Source organism: Triticum aestivum, chromosome 3A (assembly GCF_018294505.1).
Source record: "Triticum aestivum cultivar Chinese Spring chromosome 3A, IWGSC CS RefSeq v2.1, whole genome shotgun sequence".
In the NCBI taxonomy this organism is placed as follows: Eukaryota; Viridiplantae; Streptophyta; class Magnoliopsida; order Poales; family Poaceae; genus Triticum; species Triticum aestivum.
In genome coordinates, this window is record NC_057800.1 from 348701514 (window position 1) to 348719040 (window position 17527).

Consider the following 17527-nt stretch of genomic DNA (forward strand, 5'->3'; position numbering starts at 1 on the left):
GCAGACACTATCAACCAAGAAAAAATGTGTGTGATTAACAACAACATCACACACAGTTCTTTCTTATTAAATGTTTGCGATAGTCACCTTAACATACATGCTTCGCAATTATGGACTGTCTGTGATGTTGTGTGCATCGCAAACATTTGGTCATAGAAGAACGCGTGCGATAGGTCGATCATCCGACACGGGTATGACGGATGAATCATGTGGGATGTATTCCAGCTTCGCATACAGTTTTAAAATCGTGAACAATTTGTCTGCACTCTTACATCAAATCATACACTGTTGAGAAAAACTAAATGTGTGTGATTGTCTACTTCTATAATCGTGAACTATTTGTGATGGGTCGCGCATCTTAAACATAGGACCACAAAATACTGATTGCGAAGGCAATGCGAACACAAACGAGTAGGGAGTACTGTATATGCATCGTGGCTCCATATCCCCGACGGTTTATGGGTCGTGTGGGAAGGACCCCCCTATCGCAGTCACTGACTTGGCGACGGTTTCGAACACCGTCGCGGAAAGGGGTTAAAATCCCTTTGTATAGCACCTCATTGTACCCGTGTTTGTTTGTTTTTCAATCATTTGAGACATGCGAGTCTTGACTGCTCGACAAGATGACTAAGACTCCTTTTTCAAAGAGTTGTGAGAGGGCGTCCGAGCTGTTGGAACTTATACATAGTGATGTATGTGGACCAGTGAGCATGATAGCTAGAGTTGGTTTCCAATACTTCGTGACTACCGATGACTTGAGTATATATGGATATCTCTACTTGATGAGATACAAGTCAGAAACTTCTGAAAAGTTTAAGGAGTTTCATAACGAAGTGGAAAATTAGCTCGGCAAGAGAATCAAACTTCTATGATCTGATTGTGGCGGTGAGTATATGAGCCAGGAGTTTGATGATCGTATGAAGAGTCGTGGAATAGTTCCACAACTGACTCCTCCGGGTACACCACAGAGAAATGGCGTGTCAGAACGAAGGAATTAGACTCTTTTGGACATGGTCCAATCAAAGATGAGTCAGTGAAATTTACCCTTGTCATTTTGGGGATACGCTCCAGGAACTACAACGTTCACACTAAACAGGGCACCATCTAAGTTTGTAGTGAAGGAAATATGCCCTATAGGGAATAATAAATTTATTATTTATTTCCTCATATCATGATAAATGTTGATTATTCATGCTAGAATTGTATTAACCAGAAACTTAGTACATGTGTGAATGCATAGACAAACAGAGTGTCACTAGTATGCCTCTACTTGACTAGCTCATTAATCAAAGATGGTTAAGTTTCCTAACCATAGACATGATTTGTCATTTGATTAATGGGATCACATCATTAGGAGAATGATGTGATTGACTTGACCCATTCCGTTAGCTTAGCACTTGATCGTTTTAGTTTACTACTATTGCTTTCTTCATGACTTATACATGTTCCTATGACTATGAGATTATGTAACTCCCAATTACCGGAGGAACACTTTGTGTGCTACCAAACGTCACAACGTAACTGGGTGATTATAAAGGTACTCTACAGGTGTCTCCAATGGTACTTGTTGAGTTGGCATATATCAAGATTAGGATTTGTCACTCCAATTGTCGGAGAGGTATCTCTAGGCCCACTCGGTAATGCACATCACTATAAGCCTTGCAAGCATTGTAACTAATGAGTTAGTTGCGGGATGATGCATTACAGAATGAGTAAAGTGACTTTCCGGTAATGAGATTGAACTAGGTATTGAGATACCCACGATCGAATCTCAGGCAAGTAACATACCGATGACAAAGGGAACAACGTATGCTGTTATGTGGTTTGACCGATAAAGATCTTTGTAGAATATGTGGGAGCCAATATGAACATCCAGGTTCCGCTATTGGTTATTGACCGGAGACGTGTCTCGGTCATGTCTACATAGTTCTCGAACCCGTAGGGTCCGCATGCTTAAAGTTCGGTGACGATCGATATTATGAGTTTTTGTGTTTTGGTGTACCGAAGGTAGTTCGGAGTCCCGAATATGATCACGGACATGACGAGGAGACTCGAAATGGTCGATACGTAAAGTTCGATATATTGGATGACTATATTCGGACACCGGAAGTGTTCCGGCTGATTTCGGAGAAAATCGGAGTGCCGGAGGGTTACCGGAACCCCCCGGGAGAAATAATGGGCCTTATGGGCCTTAGTGGAGATAGAGAGGGCTGGCCTAGGGCAGGCTGTGCACCCCTCCCCCTCTGGTTCAAATTGGACTAGGAGAAGGGGGTTGGTGCCCCCCTTTCCTTCTCCCTCTCCCCCTTCCTTTCCCCCTCCTAGTAGGAGTAGGAAAGAGGGGAGTCCTACTCCTACTAGGAGGAGGACTCTTCCTGGCGCACCATAGTGGGCCGGCCAGCCTCCCCCTTGCTCCTTTATATACGGGGGCAGGGGGCACCTCTAGACATACAAGTTGATCATTGATCCCTTAGCCGTGTGCGATTCCCCCCTCCATCATAATCCACCTCGATCATATCGTAGCGGTGCTTAGGCGAAGCCCTGCGTCGGTAGCAACATCATTACCATCAACACGCCGTCGTGCTGACAGAACTCTCCCGTGAAGCTCTGCTGGATCGGAGTTCATGGGACGTCATCGAGCTGAACGTGTGCTGAACTCAGAGGTGCCATGCATTCGGCACTTGGATCGGTCGGATCGTGAAGACGTTCGACTACATCAACCGCATTCTCATAATGCTTCTGCTTACGGCCTACGAGGGTACGTGGACGATACTCTTCCCTCTCGTTGCTATGCATCACCATGATCTTGCGTGTGCGTAGGATTTTTTTTGAAATTACTACGTTCCCCAATAGTGGCATGCGAGCCAGGTTTATGCGTAGATGTTATATGCACGAATATTACACGAGTGATTTGTGGGCGATACAAGTCATACTACTTACCAGCATGTCATACTTTGGTTCGACGGTATTGTTGGATGAAGCGGCCCGGACCGACATTATGCGTACGCTTACGCGAGACTGGTTCTACCGACGTGCTTTGCACACAAGTGACTGGCGGGTGTCAGTTTCTCCAACTTTAGTTGAACCGAGTGTGGCTACGCTCGGTCCATGAGAAGGTTAAAACAGCACTAACTTGACAAACTATCATTGTGGTTTTGATGCGTAGGTAAGAGCGGTTCTTGCTCAGCCCATAGCAGCCATGTAAAACTTGCAACAACAAAGTAGAGGACGTCTAACTTGCTTTTGCAGGGCATGTTTTGTTGTGATATGGTCAAGACATTTTGCTATATTTTGTTGTATGAGATGATCATGTCTTGTAACCGAGTTATCGGCAATTGGCAGGAGCCATATGGTTGTCGCTTTTATTGTATGCAATGCACTCGCCCTGTAATTGCTTTACTTTATCACTAAGCGGTAGCGATAGTCGTAGAAGCTATAGTTGGCGAGACGACAATGAAGCTACGATGGAGATCAAGGTGTCACGCTGGTGACGATGGTGATCATGACGGTGCTTCGGAGATGGAGATCACAAGCACGAGATCATGATGGCCATATCATATCACTTATATTGATTGCATGCGATGTTTTATCTTTTATGCATCTTATTTTGCTTAGATTGACGGTAGCATTATAAGATGATCTCTTACTAAATTTCAAGGTACAAGTATTCTCCCTGAGTATGCACCATTGCGAAAGTTCGTCGTGCCGAGACACGATGTGATGATCGGGTGTAATAAGCTCTACGTTCACATATAACGGGTGCAAGACAGTTTTGCACATGCAGAATACTCAGGATTAAACTTGACGAGCCTAGCATATGTAGATATGGCCTCGGAACACTGGAGACCGAAAGGTCAAGCGTGAATCATATAGAAGATATGATCAACATATTGATGTTCACCATTGAAAACTACTCCATCTCACGTGATGATCGGACATGGTTTAGTTGATATGGATCACGTGATCACTTAGATGATTAGAGGGATGTCTATCTAAGTGGGAGTTCTTTAATAATTTGATTACCTAAACCTTAATTTAATCATGAACTTAGTACCTGATAGGATTTTGCCTGTCTATGTTGTTGTAGATAGATGGCCCGTGCTGTTGTTCCATTGAATTTTAACGCGTTCCTTGAGAAAGCAAAGTTGAAAGATGATGGTAGCAATTGCACGGACTGGGTCCGTAACTTGAGGATTATCCTCATTTCTGCATAGAAGAATTACGTCCTAGAAGCACCGCTAAGTGCCAAACTTGCTGCAAGAGCAACACCAGATGTGATGAATGTCTGGTAGAGCAAAGCTGATGACTACTCGATAGTTCAGTGTGCCGTGCTTTACGGCTTAGAACCGGGACTTCAACAATGTTTTGAACGACATGGAGCATATGAGATGTTCCAGGAGTTGAAGTTAACATTTCAAGCAAATGCCCGGATTGAGAGATATGAAGTCTCCAATAAGTTCTACAGCTGCAAGATGGAGGAGAATAGTTCTGTCAGTGAACATATACTTAGAATGTCTGGGTACCATAACCACTTGACTCAGCTGGGAGTTAATCTTCCGGTTGATAGTGTCATTGATAGAGTTCTTCAATCACTGCCGCCAAGCTACAAGAGCTTCGTGATGAACTATAATATGCAAGGGATGAATAAGACTATTCCCGAGCTCTTCGCAATGCTAAAGGTTGTGGAGGTAGAAATCAAGAAGGAGCATCAAGTGTTGATGGTCAACAAGACCACCAGTTTCAAGAAAAAAGGTAAAGGGAAGAAGAAGGGTAACTTCAAGAAGAACGACAAACAAGTTGCTGCTCAGGAGAAGAAACCCAAGTCTGGACCTAAGCCTGAGATTGAGTGCTTCTACTTCAAACAGACTGGTCACTGGAAGCAGAACTGCCCCAAGTATTTTGCGGATAAGAAGGATGGCAAGGTGAACAAAAGTATATGCAAGTGGGATAGTGAAGGAAATATGCCCTAGAGGCACTAATAAAGTTATTATTTATTTCCTCATATCATGATAAATGTTTATTATTCATGCTAGAATTGTATTAAACGGAAACTTAGTGCATGTGTGAATACATAGACAAACAGAGTGTCACTAGTATGCCTCTACTTGACTAGCTCATTAATCAAAGATGGTTAAGTTTCCTAACCATAGACATGAGTTGTCATTTGATTAATGGGATCACATCATTAGGAGAATGATGTGATTAACTTGACCCATTCCGATAGCTTATCACTTGATCGTTTTAGTTTACTGCTATTGCTTTCTTCATGACTTATACATGTTCCTATGACTATGAGATTATGTAACTCCCAATTACCGGAGGAACACTTTGTGTGCTACCAAACGTCACAACGTAACTGGGTGATTATAAAGGTGCTCTACAGGTGTCTCCAATGGTACTTGTTGAGTTGGCATAGATCAAGATTAGGATTTGTCACTCCGATTGTCGGAGAGGTATCTCTGGGCCCACTCGGTAATGCACATCACTATAAGCCTTGCAAGCATTGTAACTAATGATTTAGTTGCGGTATGATGCATTATAGAATGATTAAAGAGACTTTCCGGTAATGATATTGAACTAGGTATTGAGATACCGACGATCAAATCTCGGGCAAGTAACATACCGATGACAAAGGGAACAACATAAGTTGTTATCCGATTTGACCGATAAAGATCTTCGTAGAATATGTGGGAGCCAATATGAACATCAAGGTTCCGCTATTGGTTATTGACCGGAGATGTGTCTCGGTCATGTCTACATAGTTCTCGAACCCGTAGGGTTCGCACGCTTAAAGTTCGGTGACGATCGGTATTATGAGTTTTTGTGTTTTGATGTACCGAAGGTAGTTCAGAGTCCCGGATATGATCACGGACATGACGAGGAGTCTCGAAATGGTCGAGACGTAAAGATAGATATATTGGACGACTATATTCGGACACCGGAAGTGTTCTGGGTGATTTCGGAGAAAATCGGAGTGCCGGAGGGTTACCGGAACCCCCGGAGAAATAATTGGCCTTATGGGCCTTAGTGGAGAGAGAGAGGGCTGGCCTAGGGCAGGCCGTGCGCCCCTCCCACTCTGGTCTGAATTGGACTAGGAGAAGAGGGGCGGCACCCCCCTTTCCTTCTCCCTCTCCCACTTCCTTTGCCCCTCCTAGTAGGAGTAGGAAAGAGGGGAGTCCTACTCCTACTAGGAGGAGGACTCCTTCTCCTGGCGCACCATAGAGGGCCGGCCAACCTCCCCCTTGCTCCTTTATATACGGGGGCAGGGGGCACCTCTAGACACACAAGTTGATCATTGATCCCTTAGCCGTGTGCGGTGCCCCCCTCCACCATAACCCACCTCGATCATATCGTAGTGGTGCTTAGGCGAAGCCCTGCATCGGTAGCAACATCATCACCATCAACATGCCATCGTGCTGACGGAACTCTCCCGTGAAGCTCTGCTGGATCAGAGTTCGTGGGACGTCATCGAGCTGAACATGTGCTGAACTCGGAGGTGCCGTGCGTTCGGTACTTGGATCAGGCGGATCGTGAACACATTCGACTACATCAACCGCGTTCTCATAACGCTTCCGCTTACGGTCTGTGAGGGTTCGTGGACGATACTCTTCTCTCTCGTTGATATCCATCACCATGATCTTGCATGTGCATAGGAATTTTTTTGAAATTACTACGTTCCCCAACATGTAGATAAGACACCATATGAGATATGGACTGCGAAGATTCATAGTTTGTCTTTTCTAAAATTCTGGGGATGTGAAGCATATGTCAAGCGACTATGATCGAACAAGCTTACACCCAAATGGGACAAGTGCAAATTCGTGGGATATCGAAGGGAAACCTTGGGATATTACTTCTACAACCGTGAAGAGGGCAAAGTGTTTGTCGCTCGACATGGAGTTTTCCATGAGAAGGAGTTTCTCAATCAGAAGGCTAGTGGGAAGATGGTATGACTCGAATTCGAGAACAACATGAGGACATTCCGGTGGGCGATTCTATCACACTGGAGTTAGTCAGGGAACCCATAGCGGAGTCGATGCTGATTCCACAGAGGTCAGAAAGGTTGTGCAATATGCATGACTACAATGTGTTGTTCTTGGAGAACAATAAGCCGACTATGTATACGGAAGCGATGGTGAGCGCTAATTCCGAGTTATGGGTTGAGGCCATGAGATCTGAATTAAAGTCCATGGATGATAATCAAGTTCAGAACTTGGTTGATTTGCCAGATGGCGTTCGAGCCATTCATTGCAAATGGATCTTTAAGAAGAAAACTGATATGGACAGAAATGTCACAGTCCATAAGGCCCGACTTGTCTCTAAATATTATCGACAAGTTCAAGGAGTTGACTACAATGAGACTTACTCACCGGTAGCGATGCCTAAATCAATTCGGATCATTCTTGCTATAGCTACATATTTCGACTATGAGATATGGCAGATGGATGTCAAAACGGATTTCCTTAATGGAAATTTAACCGAGGATGTGTATATGACACATCCCAAGTGTTTTATCTATCCAAAGAAGTCTAGCATGGTATGCAAGCTTCAGAGATCCATTTATAGATTGAGGTAAGCATCTTGGAATTGGAACATTCATTTTAATGAAGCGGTCATAGAGTTTGGCTTCATAAAAAATGATTGTGATCATTGTGTATTGAAGAAGATCAGTGGGAGCTCAATAGCATTTCTAGTCTTGTATGTGGATGACATACTTTTGATTGGAAATGACGTTCAAATTCTTGAAACTATCAAGGACTCATTGAAAAATAGTTTTTCGATGACGGACTTGGGAGAAGCAACTTATATTTTTGGAATGAACGTCTATAGAAATAGATCAAGAAGGCTTATTGGATTAAGCCAAAGTGCTTATATTGACAAGGTGTTGAAGAGGTTCAACATGCAAGATGCCAAGAAGGGTGTCTTGCCCACGTCACATGGCATTAGTCTTAGCAAGACTCGGAGTCCTTCGACTTCTGATGAGCGAAGACGCATGGATGGGATTTCGTATGCTTCAGCTGTTGGGTCCATCTTGTATGCTATGCTATGCACTCGTCCCAATGTTAGCTTTGCTATTAGCATGGTGGGCGAATACCAGGCTGATCCAAGTGAGAGTCATTTTATAGCGGTTAAGAATATCCTTAAGTACTTGAGAAGGATTAAGGATATGTTCCTAATGTATGGAGGTGAGGATGAGCTCTTTGTAAAAGTTACACCGATGCTAGTTTCCAAACCAATAGTGATCATAGCCAATCGCAATCTCGGTTTGTATTCATTCTGATCGGAGGAGCAGTGAGCTAGAGGAGTTCCAAGAAAGATACAGTAGCTGATTCTACACCAGAGGCCGAGTATGTTATGGCTTTTGAAGCTGCAAAAGAAGGTGCTTGGGTGAAGAATTTCATTTCTATTCTTGGTTTGGTTCAGAGCGCGTCCAATCCTTTGTGATAATAGTGGTGCTATCGCGCAAGTCAAGGAACCTGGAAACCATCATAAAACCCAACACATACTCATGCGTTTCAACCTTATTTGCGACAAAGTCGAGAGGGGCGATGTAAACATATGCAAGGTACATACAGATGCAAATGTTGCTGATCCATTGCTGAAGCCTCTCCCATGGCCGAAGCATGAGGTGCACATAATTTCCATGGGCATACGGTGCCTAAATAGTTGACTCTAGTGCAAGTGGGAGACTATTGGAGATATGCTCTAGAGTAAATCATGTGATGATGATATTTCCCTATGTATTCGTGAGTCTTTTGTATTGCCTTGAACATCATCAATGATATGTATCAATAAGTATGCAACTTGTTTGTGGAACTATGTGTTGTATGATGATTGTTCTAATGGTCCCTGGTTCATAAGGTTATGCATACACATATCCTTAACATGTATACGACTCAGTTGGTGACTATGTTTCACAAGTCATGTGCATGGAGATGCTAAACTGATAGTATGAACTCGGGGATGGAGATCACCGAGTCAGACAGACCCACTTTGAGACGTGGTGAGATATTGTCATCTGTTCGTCTCAAGTACAATGTCTATGCCATATCCTAGACCCGAGGTCCTCACATTTTCATGGGATGAGGATTGACTCACTTAGGGTCTATCAAACGCTACCCGTAACTGGGTACCTATAAACATAGGTTTCGGGTGAGTCGTGAGACATACCATGAGATATGGCTGACCAATATGGGATTTGCACCTCCTATACGGAGAGATATTCTCTAGGCCCTTTCGAGTGATCAGATTTGGAAAGCATGGCCATGTGACTTGGTTTAAGTGTTAACCCAATTCAGGAATCTTATCACAGTTTCGAGAAGAGAGGCCGATCTACCACAACGGTGAAAAGTACTTGCTTTGAGCTCGACAACATATATCATGAGGTAAAAGGAATGTTCCATATGACACATTGTCGAGGTTTGTCAAATGACTTTACGCACAGATGGGAGTTGGCATGTTCTACTAGGAGCCGCTACAAACTATGGACTCTAGTCATGTCCATGTGTACGTGAACCTATAGGGTCGTACACTTAAGGGGCTGCAACCCATTCGGATTGGATCCGGGACTACTGGAATCAGGATCTTTGCCGTCAGCCAGATCTTTGTCATCAGCTAGCTGATGGCAAAGAAGGTCTTTGCCATCACTATACGGAAAGCTAATGGTAAAGAAAGTGCTGACGGCAAAGAGCTCATTTGTCGTCAGCCAGATCTTTGCAGTTAGCTAGCAGACGACATATAAGCTTTGCCGTCAGCCAGCGGACGGCAAAGAGGCAGGGTGGCCCACTAGTGAGAACCACCTAACGGCCACTTTCTATGCCGTCAGCTAGCAGACGGCAAATAAAGTGCTTAAACTGACGTCCGTTAGGTAGACTCTTTCCCATCTACTAGCAAATGGCAAACAACCGTGTCCTAACTAAAAATCATACACGCCCACGCCCGGCCACTCTCTCTATCCCCTTTCTCCTCCCCAGGTCCGAGCCACCGCCGCCCCGCGCCACCCCCGTCGCCGGTCGCCCCGCCCCCGTGTCGCCAATGCCCTGCACCACCCACATCATCGCACCGCCCCGGTGACCCCCTCTCCACCGCGGCGACCCCCTCTCCGCCCCGCGCCAACCCCGTCGCCGCGCCGCCTTGGCGACCCAGCCTCGACCTCGACTGCTACTCGCCCTCAAGTAAGTGTGCCCAGTCTTCATGGTGCCCCAATTGCACTTTTGATGCATTGATTTGGTCATTGTCTCTGCCTAGGGTTCAATATCGGTTATGATCTTTGTGTTATGTTCATATGTACAATTCTAGTTAGTTTTTATTTTCCTGGTACTGTCTGCCCATGATGTGAAAATGATAGCACAATCAAAAGGCCTGCTCTAGGTTATCTCAATATTAGTCTGCTACAACAATTCAATCCTATTATTGAACCTTGCTAAAATGCCAGTCAAGTTTCTAGTTTTCAAAGCAAGGGTTCACTGCACAAGTTCTAGTTAGTTTTTGTTTTTGGTTTAGATTGAATGCTCCAACTGGATTGTAGTTTAAGATCCACATCGGTAGTAATAGGTGCGAGAAACACAGAAGATCTGGTGGCTATTATATAGGTTCAGAAATTAACGATTTCAGGGTAGTTCAGACTTGTTTCAAAATTTCGAAGTATATTTCCATGTCAAGTTTTTTTAGCTGTTAAGAGTTATGGTCTCGTTCAGGGTGAATACAGTACACCGGGCATAGTCGTGTATATGTTGTTATTATTTTCATGGCCCTCAAGAAACCATGCTTTATTATTACAGTCAATCTCCACCACTCTTAGATCCTCATATCATGGTTGTTCTCATGATCCCAAAGCAAATAATCTTGGTTGAGATGACTGACCAAAACTAAAACTTTCAGGTGATTGTGTGTTAGCAGTTCTGTAAGATACTAGATTAGAGTGGGCACCCTGTTTTTGCTTTACTTCCATTTTGGTAACTCATTTTTATACTGGGATCTCTCAACCAACACTCCTAGTTTCCTTCTTTTGTTTAGTTGAATGTTTTTATACTGCTAGTTTCCTAGGTTGCTGACCGAAAGAAGTTAAAATAGTTATCATACGAAATTCAACTAAAGTGAACATTTTTTTGTCTAGCCCATGCGAAATGTTGTATGATAATGTGAAATGATAACTTCGTGTAGTTGATTATCTTCTGCTCAAAACTTCTGCTGCTATAATGTTGTATGATAATGTTGTAAGGGTAGTAATTAGTCTCTTCTGCTACTTATCAGAGATGGGGGGAAGCCGCCACCACAGGCCCCGCTTTGCGACACCGCAGTACAAGCTGGATGCTTTCAAGTTCTTCAGTATCATACTTGGGACTTCCTCCAGGAGGCAGGTATATAAAGGGAGAGATCTCCCCTTTACGCATCTCATTATGATAACTCTGTTGTTTTCTACATCACTCCTTGTCCCAAATAGCAGAGGCTGCCTGACACTTTTATGAAGATGTTGGATGGCCATCGGCCAAAGAATGTGAAGCTGCGACATGCCAGCAGCGGGCTTCGCTTGCATTGGGACATGGAGTTGGTGATCAGGTACGGCCACATGTACTTGTGTCATGGCTGGGAGCAGTTCTACCATGCCTATGACCTGCGGCACGGGTACTTCCTTCTCTTCAGCTATGACAACGACGCCATGCTCACCGTGAAGGTGTTCAACACGACTATGTGTCACATGCGCTACCAGGACGACGATGATGCCAGTACGTTCTGCCTCTTCTTCCTCTCCATTTGGCTTTGTCTCACATCGATTGTTAACGGTCATTGTTGCATTTGGTCAGGCAATGGGAGCAGCAGCAGCAACTCTGGCTACAGCCAAAGCAGCAGCGACTCTGGCTGCAGCAAAAGTAGCAGTGAGGATGATCCGGAATGGAGTGGGGAAGAAGAGGAGCAGAGTGGGGATGAGGAGGTGCAGGCTGACGATGGGCAACAAATGGTGGTGGCTGAGGATAACCTAGAGATGGTGCTGGTTGACGATGGGCAAGAGATGGTGGTGGCTGAGGATGACCTAGCGATGGCTGCCTGAAGATGGCCTCGCGATGGAGGTGGTGCCTGACAATGATTTCGCGATGGTGGTCGCACCGGCGATCCCACAGCCGGGTGTCATGACCATGCCAATTGTGGTAGAAGACTACCTCCCACTACTTCCACCGCCTCGCCGCTCTTGGCGCATCGGGATGAGGAAGGATAAGGAGGAGAAGAAGGAGGAGTGAACTATGTTAGGTATGTCACATCTCCAAAATGATCTATATATACTTAGCTTTGTTTCCTCCGAAATGACATAAGTTAGCTCTAATAAGCTAAGTTATCGCAAATATGCTTAGTTTCCTAGGTTTGCTCAATAATGACATAAACTTGGCTTACGTGTGTAAAAATGGCATAATTATGCTTAGTTAACTCAAAAATGGCATAATTAGTTAAGTTAGCTCCAAAATTACCCTTTTAACCTAGGTTAGCTCCAATATGATCCATTTTACCTAGGTTAGCTCCAAAATGACCAAGTTTACCTAGGTTAGCTCCAACTAGTACAAATGCCCGTGCGTTGCAACGGGCGAAAAATATCGTAAAGCCTACTCCGTGTGACAGTACACACCATTTCTTATACGCAGTTCTCATAAACATTGGTAATAAGTTTATACTGCTATTGTTTTTTGGAGTAATATGATGGAAGAGTAGTGGTGCATGGAGTAGTCTAGTAATCGGTTTTATTTATTTACTCATGTCTTTTTAAATATGAAATTTTAAAATTTTGTGATAAATTTTAAATATTTGTTTAAGCTGGATCTTTTGGGATTTTGTGCATTCGTTAAAAAACATGAACATACTTAAAAGCATGATTTTTTAAAGCAAGAAGATTTTGAAACACCCTTTATCTTAAAAAACACACACACGCTCAATGTCCGCAATATAAAACATGATTGTTGGTGTCTAGACCATGTAGTATAAAGTTGAGAAAGTCATAGGGATGTCCTTTGATGGCTCCTCCTTCAGCTTACCACTATCATTAGGTGGAAAAGGAATGGTGTAAGTGTTTTTAGCGGGATATACAGACAAAATAATAGTATACCATTCGAGGTTTAATAAATAGTTCAAAATTAATTCTTCGGATTTTCAGAGGATTTAAATGCAGAAGGATTTCTTTTGGATGGAAGAGTAGTGGTGCATTCAAGTGGGATTATTTATAAAGAATTATTTGTTGTTAATATTCAAAATCAAACATGTTTTTACTATGTTGATTATTTTTTCAGAAAATGCTGGTTGTTGGGTTTACAAATTATGTTTGGTTCGTTTTCTTTTGCTCTATTTAAACTTGGCCCAAAGACCACGCACCCCCATCCCATCATCACCATAAAAAAGCAAAATTTTCTTTGTTGCCCATAAATATCATGCGGGTGGAGGCCACGTACCCAATTAAAAAAAAGTGGAGGCCACGTACACCGTCACGTGTATGTCTCGTCTTAAGGCGCCAAATTTGCTGAGCCCTTCCTCTGTCGTTGAAGCTTATCCCATTCTATCCCCTCCTTTCTCTGAGTTCCTTCTTATTCCATCGCCTCATTCTATCCCCTCCTTTCTCCTGCTCGATCTGCTGCTCCCGAGCACAACCACCTAGTCCCTGAGCTCCTTCTTCCGCCGATGACCGAAGCCACCGAGCGGGCCCCCGTTGTCCCCCTGCATTCCTTTCCCCGCCATCTCCCTCTTCCCTTATTCTCATTTCCCAGTTTACTCTCATCTCCCTCTATCTCTCTTGCTCTCTATTGCAGGGAGGCCGCCATGGACGCCCGAGGTCCTCCGCTCCGACCCATGCCCCGGCGGCCCTGCCGAAGTCGTCGCCTAGGTGAGCAGTAGCTGCACTGCGACGTTGCCCCGCCTCCTCTCTCCCTCTCTATCTCTCCCCTGTCTCTCTCTTCTCTCTCTGAACCCTCTCTATTTTCTTCAACAGGAAGACCACCATGCCCACTGCAGGAACTTCGAGCCGACCCTGCAGCATGGAGACCGCCACCGCCCATCCGTTGTCGGGAATCGCCGGATCCGGCCCCTCTCCGGCCTGCCTCGCCGTCCTTCATCCGTTCCCGATATCTTCCCGGCGCCAGGAGCTCAGGCGAGCGCCGCCACAAGACCCTGCCTCCTCTGCCCCGTAGCTCGCCATGGAGGTCGTCGCCTCTCCATCTCAATCCACGATGGTCTCCTCCAGGGGCCCGCCATGGAGGTTGCCGCCTCTCCTGTCTCGATCCGTCTGCCGCCGGATCCACGGCGGAGCAGCCGAGATCCGCCGCCCGTTACGCGACGCCTCGGCCCACCAAGGCCAGCGCCGAGGTCGACAAGGCGCGCAGGAAGGCCAAGGCCCTCACCAAGCAACGGGAGGGCTTGCGGGCTAGGCTCGCCTACCGCAAGCGCGCCCGCAAGCTCACCTCCATGCCGGCCAAGGCCACCGCCGCGACGCTAGTTTTTTTTAAAACGAATAGTTTCCCAGATCCACTTAATAGGGATTGCGGGTTGATTTTGTAGAAATAGAGGGATGTTTTTGTAAATTGGTGACGACGTACGACCAGAAGCACTCCGTGCTTTATTAGTAGGGAAAGATATGATCCATTTTAGCTAGGTTAGCTCCAAAATTACCTATGTTAGCACAAGAATGACCTATACTTACCTTATTTCCCTCCAAATTGACATAATAAGCTTAGTTAGCTAAAAAAGGCATAATTACCTATGTAAGCTCTAAAATGACACAAATAAGGAATAATAAGAAGAAAAACAAGGAAGAGGAGAAAAAGAAAGAATAGAAGAAGAAAGATAAGAAAAAGAAAGAATGAGAAGGAAAGGGGTAAAAAACTTATTCTTCTTATAGTCTTCTTCTTCTAGTCTTCTTCTCCTTCTTCTTCTTCGCCTTCTTCTTCTTATTATTATTATTATTATTCTAGCCTTCTTCTTCTTCTTCTTCTCCAAAATGACCTAAGTTAGCTCTATGTTAGCTCTAATATGCATAGTTACCTAGGTTAGCTCAATAAAGACCTATACTTAGCTGCTTTATATCAAAAACGGCATAATATGCTTAGTTCACTCAAAGATGGCATAATTAACTAGGTTAGCTCCATTTTACCTAAGTATGCTTACTTCTTCTTCTTCTTCTTCTTCTTCATTTTCTTCTTCTTCTTCTAGTATTCTTCTTCTAACTTTCTTGTTTCCCATTTTGCAGATTTCATCTAATTCACAGAAGCTTGCATGGATGGAGTGCTTATTTTCCCTTTCTGCTTTTATTTTGTATTGATGAACTTGCATGGATGGAACTTGTTATATGGATGGATAACGGTGTTGGATGAACAATGTAAAACTTCTGTTATATGTATGAATGGAACTATGTGTTGGTTATGTATGTATATATGATGAAACTTGTGTGTTGGATATGTCTTCTGTGAAATTTGTGTGTTGAAACTTGTGTGTTCAAATTGAATGAATTTAAGAAAAAACAGAAAAAACAGGGGCTATATAGGATCATTGTTGTCCGCTGGCAGACGGCAAATAGATTTTCCATAAGCCAGCAGACGGCAAAGATGCCATGCGGCAGCTACCTGTGCAACATGGGGGGCTAGACTATTTGGTTACTTTGCCGTTAGCTGGCTGACGGCAAGGTGCAATGTTCTTTGCCGTCTGCCAGCCGACGGCAAAGTGCACCGTTAGCCCCATAACGGCCGTAAGCTGCCGTCCAGGACCTTTGTCGTCAGTCGGCTGACGGCAAAGACCATTTCATCTTCGCCGTCCGCCAGCCGACATTAAAGAAGCCTTTGTCATAGCCAATTCAGCCAGACCTGTTGTCGTCAGCCAGACGCTGAATTGGCTATGGGAATTCAGCCAGACCTGTTATCTGGTTGACGCCCACTCCCATGTTGCGCGACTAGACCTAGCAGTCGGCCGCCCGACGCTGCACCCCGCACGTGTGGATACCTTGGAGGCATCACACTTGTAGTGCTCGGATGAACCGTTCGAGGGATCTACGAGGAACCATTCGCGGGAGATCACCATTTGTGGGCCTTCGCTATTTGCTGGATATCGGATACGCGAGGAGGAGATGGTCCGTTAGATCGACTACATGCATTAACAACTCTACTTCCACTGAAGTGACTACACATCTAGTGGTAAACCAGATCCCATGATCTATTTCTAGTAGAATGATCTTGGGTGTGTGGTAGAAATTTTTATTTGGCGCTATCGTAGCGTACCACATGTTCCAACACTGTCAACCTGATCCGAGGCACCGCAGCCTTCCAAGGCTTGGACGTGGTCTGCTTGGGCTATTTCTTAGCGGAACTCTCCACCTCCGTGCACATGCGCTTCGAGCTGCGAGTCGCCCGTCCGGTAGCAGTCGGCTGTTGAGCTCCCCTAGCTTGCCACTCGAATCGTGCGCGCCTATGAATGGGGTTCCTTGGGGGCCTTGTAGGACAGGGAGGACTCGGCTTCCTTATCGTCCTCTGATCTTTCATCCTCATCACTTTCCTCTTCTTCGTCATTGTCGTCGGACTCCTACGAGTAGTGGTGCACAGTGTCGCTCGCCACTTCGTTGGGCGACCGGTCGACCACCGGAATCTCCGAGATCATGTTTTGAAAATCCTGAAGGACAAACACATCACAACACTAGAGTCAGGTACACAAGGAATAACGCATGGAGAATTCGGTTGAGCACTAGATGCGTACCTCTAGGGGTTGTAGGTCCTTGGAGTACGGGGGCACCCTCTTGGCCCCCCTCGGGTTGTCTCGAGCACAAGTGATTGCTTGGATCCTGGCCCCCACGTCCTTCTTGGCGAGGTCTTCTGGGTGCACACGAGTGGGATCACTCGGCCCTTCGTACATCCACATCGGGTGGGCCCTGGCCTGCAGTAGCTGGATCCGCCGAGTGAGGAACGTCTCTAGCAGATTAAACTAGTTCACGCCGGCATTCACGGCACTAACGAGGGTGATGGCCAAGATACCGATGTTTTCCTTCTCTTACATCGTCACTGAAAGGGACTCGGGAGCCCGCACCCTCTCTACCGAGTATGAGGGGAGACCTGACTGGTTATTCAGCCCGAGGTCGTCTCTATAGTAGAACAAGGTTCCCTGCCACCCCTTGATGGAGTCGGGAAAACTCATTTTAGGAAAGGCGCTGTCGCCCCGGAGCTGGATGCTTGGGCCCCGCATAGCCGGGTGACTCAGGTCTTCTCACTAATCGGTGAATCTTTCTTGATGGCCATCTACCGGCAAGGGAAGACATGCTTGAAGAGACCCTGATGGGGGTGACAACCGAGGAAGTTTTCATAGAGGGAGACGAAAGCTGAGAGGTAGATGATGGTATTTGGAGGGAGATGGTCGAGCTACTCACCGAAATAATCAAGGAATTCCCAGCAGAAAGGGTGGGGCGGCATCGAGAATCCACTCTCGATGTGGGTGACCAGCAGGATGTGCTCGTCCTCCTGCGCCGCCGGCTCGACCTTCCCCTCGACCAGACGGCGCCACCCATACAGAGGCATGAGTCCCT

General features: G+C 45.4%; 1 protein-coding gene across 1 annotated transcript; it reads left to right on the top strand.

The window, feature by feature from the left end:
- Positions 1-13500: 13500 nt before the first annotated feature.
- On the top strand, positions 13501-14684 carry LOC123058326 (WAS/WASL-interacting protein family member 3). The gene is made up of 2 exons (XM_044481080.1): positions 13501-13855; positions 13961-14684. Exons 1-2 carry the CDS (start codon positions 13654-13656, stop codon positions 14524-14526), a joined length of 768 nt encoding a protein of 255 aa, XP_044337015.1. The 5' UTR covers positions 13501-13653; the 3' UTR covers positions 14527-14684.
- The last annotated feature ends 2843 nt before the right edge of the window (positions 14685-17527 follow it).